General features: G+C 36.0%; 2 protein-coding genes across 2 annotated transcripts; both read right to left on the reverse strand.

The window, feature by feature from the left end:
- Positions 1-782: 782 nt before the first annotated feature.
- Positions 783-3,200, reverse strand: Gasu_63590 (archaeal ATPase). The gene is made up of 2 exons (XM_005702446.1): positions 1,373-3,200; positions 783-1,305 (listed from the first exon to the last, which is right to left on the reverse strand). Exons 1-2 carry the CDS (start codon positions 2,981-2,983, stop codon positions 862-864), a joined length of 2,055 nt encoding a protein of 684 aa, XP_005702503.1. The 5' UTR covers positions 2,984-3,200; the 3' UTR covers positions 783-861.
- A 280-nt stretch (positions 3,201-3,480) lies between these two features.
- Positions 3,481-5,770, reverse strand: Gasu_63600 (archaeal ATPase). The gene has a single exon (XM_005702447.1). The coding sequence runs from the start codon at positions 5,647-5,649 to the stop codon at positions 3,538-3,540; it is 2,112 nt and encodes a 703-aa protein (XP_005702504.1). The 5' UTR covers positions 5,650-5,770; the 3' UTR covers positions 3,481-3,537.
- Positions 5,771-6,006: the final 236 nt, after the last annotated feature.

A 6,006-nucleotide genomic window follows, 5' to 3' on the forward strand; every position in this document is an offset into this window, starting at 1 on the left:
CAACTATTCTGTGCTTTCTAAGGGGTATTTCCATTTTTATAGGAAGACTCATTATTATTATTATTATTATTATTATTATTACTATTATTATCATTATCATTATCATTAATCTTTCAAAATGTTGTTCTAGTTGAATTCATAACAGCGCAAACTCAGTTTTAAAAAGTCCTTCCATGGTATATATACAGGTTTTGAAACTTTGGAAATGTGATTGTTTTCAAAAGAGTTCATGTGCTATATCAAAACGATTACAAATGTTTGGTTGGTCCAAAATTTTTTATTTGCTTTACCGAGTGCTTTGTTATTCGGTCCTTTACTACGGAGAAAATACTTTTTCTAAACTATAACATGGAAGAAGGTTGATGGGATGTAATTTTCTCAACTTTCCTAATTAGATATATTCTTCAGCCTTCATTTGATGATGAGACCTTGAGAACAACAAGTTGAAATGTATGTATCGTGAAAATAATAAACTTGGAATTGCAGAGACCCTTTCAAATAAAACGTAATGTCATAGTCTTTCTGGCGACAGGTAGAAAAAGATTAAAGACAAACATGAATAGATGTAGCAACAAGTTGCCAAGTTTTGAAATTGTGCAAAGTCCAATCTATTTCGTCGTTTTCAATGGAAATGAACGTTAAAATCAGAGCTCAGCTTGTTGTTATAAGTTTCATTTATGCATTATACAGCACGTAACAATGGAATATGTCATCCAAATCGTGCAATTGTAGTCAGAGGAATAAATTTGCTCAAATTTGATATAGTTTTTGACAGTGTCTTATAAAACAGCCCCTGATTTATGACGACTTTTGAAAGTGTCTATCCTTGGAAAAATTCTCAGATATTAAAACAAGATATTCCTAAATATTTTTGGAAAGAGATAAAACTATTTCTTGTAGGGTTGAAATGCCAATATTTCTCGAATGTGGATTATCCACAGACTTGAAAGCGTTCCTTAAATTTGATAAAATGTCTTTGCCAATAAAGTTTTCTACATCAGCTTCAGAAAGAATAACCAATTCACAGTTGTGAGGAATCACGAAATCTTCAACACTATCGCCAGATGAATAACAACGACTAGAATAATTCAAGTCCTCAGATACATTTGTAGCCAACTTGGTACTCAAAATAATCAACATACAATGCCATGTAGGATGACTAGTCAATACTTGATCATGAACTGGTTTTAAAAACTTGTGAGCTTCTTCCAAAATTTCATTCCATCGAATACCATCACGACTCCATCGGCCTTTACAAGCAATACCCACAATCATCAAATTCTTCTCATTCGTTCTTCCATGCAACTTGAATAATATATCTGGACTATGGGATGTTGAATGAAATGGAATAAATATCTTTTCAAATTCTAACATTTCTTCCACTATCCTTTCCCCATTCATCATTGCTTCCAAATGTCATTCTCTCTGTTCCTGATACAGTCCTGGTATAATGTATAGATTTCATATAATAAGCAGCAGATTCGGAAGAAAATTGCAAATTCATTTCATTCCAAACACGAGACAATTGACCAAGAGTAGAAAACATTGAGCTGTTTGTAGGACGCCGAGAAAAATGTAAATAAAACAGTGTAGCAATAAGACCTTCCAAAATTCGACATTTCGACTCATAAAAGAATTCAACAGATTGAGACTTGAGAGTTTGTAAAAGTAACCATTCTAAACGATCATCCTTTAAGCCTTGGTCAATATATTCAATAAGTAACTTGGGAATCAACACTTCACAGCGTTCGTTGCGGTCTGGTTCTATAACCAATCGACGATAGAGACACATATCTGTAACTAGATCAAACAAAAACACATCAGAATTGGAGCTTATTTGCACAGTTTCATCAAAATCAAATCGAATACGATACAAAGATAATAACGTAAGCATTCTTAACAAGCGCTTACGCTGCTCACTGAGACTTATCAGACGAGGTAAGAATGGCGCAACACAATAATTTGTTACTAGAAAGCTATTCATTATGATCAAGAAGGTTTCCTTAGATAATAAGAAATTGTTGTTGGATGATTTATACAGCAAAAGGTAACTGATTGCTCGAACAAGTAAACCAGGAACACCACCAGTCAATTCCAACAACAATTCTGCAAGTTCACTAGTTGAGAAGTCTTTGTGACAAAGAATTTCTGAAACCTTTGGGCTCCCAGGGAATAAAAAGGAAGAACTTTTCTCCAAATGTTCCACGATACTATGTTTCTCAAGCGGCGAAAGAGGAATAAACACTAACTGAACCCTTGAGACTGAAGCTACGTAATTGTATATATTTAAGCCTTCACTTTTCCCAACAACTATAAAAAACAAGTCGGGTTCTTCGCACAATTGACTAATGATACCGAAAAAGTCATTGTACGGTCGAACCACGCCTTTGTCATTCTTCTCCAGTTCAAAAAAAGTTGCTTTTGTATCAAACACACCAACTTCATCAAAAGCTACCAAAAGATATTGATCGGAAGGAATGTTTAAGATTGAACGAAGTTTTCTAACTAACTTATAGGGACGTGTACGGCATTCTTTAAATACTACTTCTTCATCCTCTGGTTCTTGTCCAACAGAAGTGCAACACGCTTCTATCATTCGATAGTAGACTGCCCACTCTAGGTTTCGAAAAAGCTCTATGGGGACTGTGGGCTTCAACCCCCTTAAATCCACATAAAGCAACGAAGCCCTTTTCAGCTTCTCCAGGAAACCTCTTCGGTTGGCCTTCTCAGACTCACCAACGTAATCGAGACCTATCAGTGCACTTTCACCCATATTATTCACCAGTTCCAAGTAACTTTTTACGAATTTTGTCTTCCCACTTCCGAAGAGGTGGGGACCAAAGGGTATGACTGGTTTGAAAGGGATACCAAGTTTACGGAGAGTGTATAGCTGAAATAACTGCTTTGTTACTACACCAACATCTTGTTCTCGGTCTACTACAACCATGTCATATACGGTTTCTGGTTGAAACTCACTAGACATATCGTAAGCTATGAAGTAAACTATGCGACAGTAAAATACAACAATGGTCAATCAATCTTCTTTAATAGTTTCCAATGCTCAAACTCTTGATTGCGACGAAAGTCTTTTGAAGCTTTGAACAAGTCTTGATAAGAACATGATTTGCCTTTTAGATAAAGACTATCTTTCTCATTTTTTTTGTAATAAAGAGTGGATATTGGTTTGTGTGCAATTGTATATAAAAACAACTTCTCTGAGCTATTAGAAAATAGACCAGCTGAGGAACTTTCAACCTAAGGCGAACCATATATAAAGTCTTTGACGAATACAATACCTTGTATAAAACCCATTTATCAACACGTTGGGACACTCTCCTGAGTAGTAACAAGAAGCAAACAAGACCTGTCAAACTGTGACAGTGACTTTTACAACAATAGGCTTATTTTGATTTTCGTGGTTAGTACCATATTAAGACAATAGTCCTCGGAGTGAAAGCAAATAAGTTGTAACCGAGTTTCAAACATACAAAAAATTTTACTTGCTCTTCAAAACAAAGGGAAGGACTGAGTTAGAATCTATTGCCAACTTAAGAAACTGTTACGGATTCTATCAAGTAAATCTAATCCAAAATCCCAAAAAGTAGGATTGTGAGAAACACCAAATGCTCTTTCAAGTCCATTCAATATTTCTTCGTCAATCAGCATTTCCACATCTCTTTCACAAAGAATAACAAGTTCACAATTATCAGGTACTTTGAAAGAATCATTTCCAATAAACATTCCACTGGAGTAACAACGACTCTGATTACCCAACTCATTAGAAACATTCAATGATAACTTTGTACTAACGATAATAAGCATACAATGATGATAATCCATTGCACTGGATAAGACTTGATCATAAACAGGATCTAAAAATTTCTTGGCTTCATCTATAATATCTGACCAGCCAATTCCTTCCGACTTCCAACGTCCCTCACAAGCAACTCCAACAGTAAGAACTTTGGGTTCCACAGGAGATTGTAATTGGAATATAATATCAGGACTATGAGAAGTAGCGTCCAAAGGAATGTAAATAGTCTCTAAATAAAGTGTCTCTCGAATAATCTTATTCCATTCAGTACTGGCAAAAGTTCTTCGACTCTTGTTCGATTCACTTCTTGTTTCTCTAGAACTAACAACAGACTTGATATAGTGAATAGGTGATATTGTACTGATTGGAAGTTTCATTTGTTTCCATATCGGAGACAATTGACACAACAATTCCCTCAACTCATTTCGATTCTTTGAAGACAACATCAAAACTAGTCGTAAAGCAACAATTCCTTCAAATACACGACACTTTGAATAGAAGAAACAATCTACTGGTTCTACATCAAGTGATTCGAGAAGTATGTTTTCCAAAGAAGATATGGAAGGGTCCCTCTTGAAGATTCCAACAAATACTTTTGGAATCAGGACTTGAAAAGTATTCTCGTCAATAGGATATCGATATAATCCCATTTCAGTGACTGCATCATATAAAAAGGACTCCGAGGTCAATCTATCATCTACTTTAGACGGTATACGAAAAAGTGCCATCATCAAAAGTATATCAAAAACACTTTTTCTATCTTCGTCCAAATTCAATATTCGTTCCACAAATGGTTCAGCACAAATTATTCGGAAATTATCGTCGTTCATACATGTCAAACATTCTTCTTTCGATATGAAAGGCTGATTTCTTGCTATTATATAATTCAAAAGCATATTTACTGCACGAGTCAACAAACCAGGAACTCCACCTGTACATTCCAATAATGAGTCTGCCAATTCATTTACTGAAAATGAAGAACTACATAAGACATTACAAACTGGAACTTGAGTAGGTGTCTTTAGAAGACTCTTTTCAAGGAATTCAACGATACTGGAAGCGTCCAAAGGTGATAAAGAAATAAAATGTAGTATAACTCTCGATAGCCCAAAAGCCACATCATTCTTAATACTTAAACCTTTGCTTTTCCCAACAACTATAAAAAACAAGTCGGGTTCTTTGCACAAATGACTAATGATACCGAAAAAGTCATTGTAAGGTCGAACCACACCTTTGTCATTCTTCTCCAGTTCAAAAAAAGTTGCCTTTGTATCAAACACACCAACTTCGTCAAATGCCAACAAAAGATATTGATCGGAAGTAATGCCCAAAGTCTTCCGTAGCTCTGGAATTAGAAAGCTTGGATAGAGAGGAATGTGTCTGTAGGCTTCATCAGGCTTCATAAACGGTAGACCCATCTGATTACAAGCTGATCGGTACAATAAATAGTATACTGCCCACTTTAGGTTGCGTTCTTTCGGTTCTGTGGGCTTCAACCCCCTTAAATCCACATAAAGCAATGAAGCCCTTTTCAGCTTCTCCAAAAAGGTTCTGCTCGAAGGGTCCGAAGCAAACGTCGACAGAAAAGTTTCACCAAACCTTTGCACCAACTCCAAATAGGTTCGGGCAAAGGTCGTTTTGCCCGAGCCGAAGAGATGGGGGGCAAATGGTATGGTCAAGCGATAGTTGCAACTACTTGTTACACCCCTGAGTTGCTTTCGGCCTTTATGAAGATCATACAATTCTTCTGTCACTCGAAAAACATCTCTTTCACGATCTACCACAATAGACTCAAAGTTGTCCACAGCTTTCCACTTTTCATCCAAACTCGCCATCGCCAAAGAGAAATTAAACAACCTTCAGTTTATTTCGGAGTACAAATATAAACAAATTAACGATTGACTGTTTGTCGGTCACAACAACAACAAGGAAAACAGTAAAGGATACCAATCCAACTTCTTCTCTTTATCAACTGATGACTATGTCATACCCTTTATGGCTTGGACTGAGATGACTACAACTATGGCAAGAACGATCAATATGGCTTTTTCAACTATCGATATTTTTATTCTCGTATGCTAATATAATGGCAACTCTCATAGGGTACAAGGAGGATTGGAAGGAAGCCAATGTTTATTTCACAAGTTTTTTATGCTCTTTGAGAGTATAAAGCTATTGAACATGGCCCATTC

Source organism: Galdieria sulphuraria, assembly GCF_000341285.1.
Source record: "Galdieria sulphuraria unplaced genomic scaffold scaf_184, whole genome shotgun sequence".
NCBI lineage: Eukaryota > Rhodophyta > Bangiophyceae > Galdieriales > Galdieriaceae > Galdieria > Galdieria sulphuraria.

Bases quoted from the DNA above. Each gene is read 5' to 3' on its own strand.
- Gasu_63590 (XM_005702446.1), bottom strand. From the start codon at position 2,983: ATGTCTAGTGAGTTTCAACCAGAAACCGTATATGACATGGTTGTAGTA. The intron at 1,306-1,372 runs GTTAGAATTTGA...ATATTATTCAAG, and splicing joins GAAAGGATAGTGGAAGAAAT to TTGCATGGAAGAACGAATGA.
- Gasu_63600 (XM_005702447.1), bottom strand. From the start codon at position 5,649: ATGGCGAGTTTGGATGAAAAGTGGAAAGCTGTGGACAACTTTGAGTCT.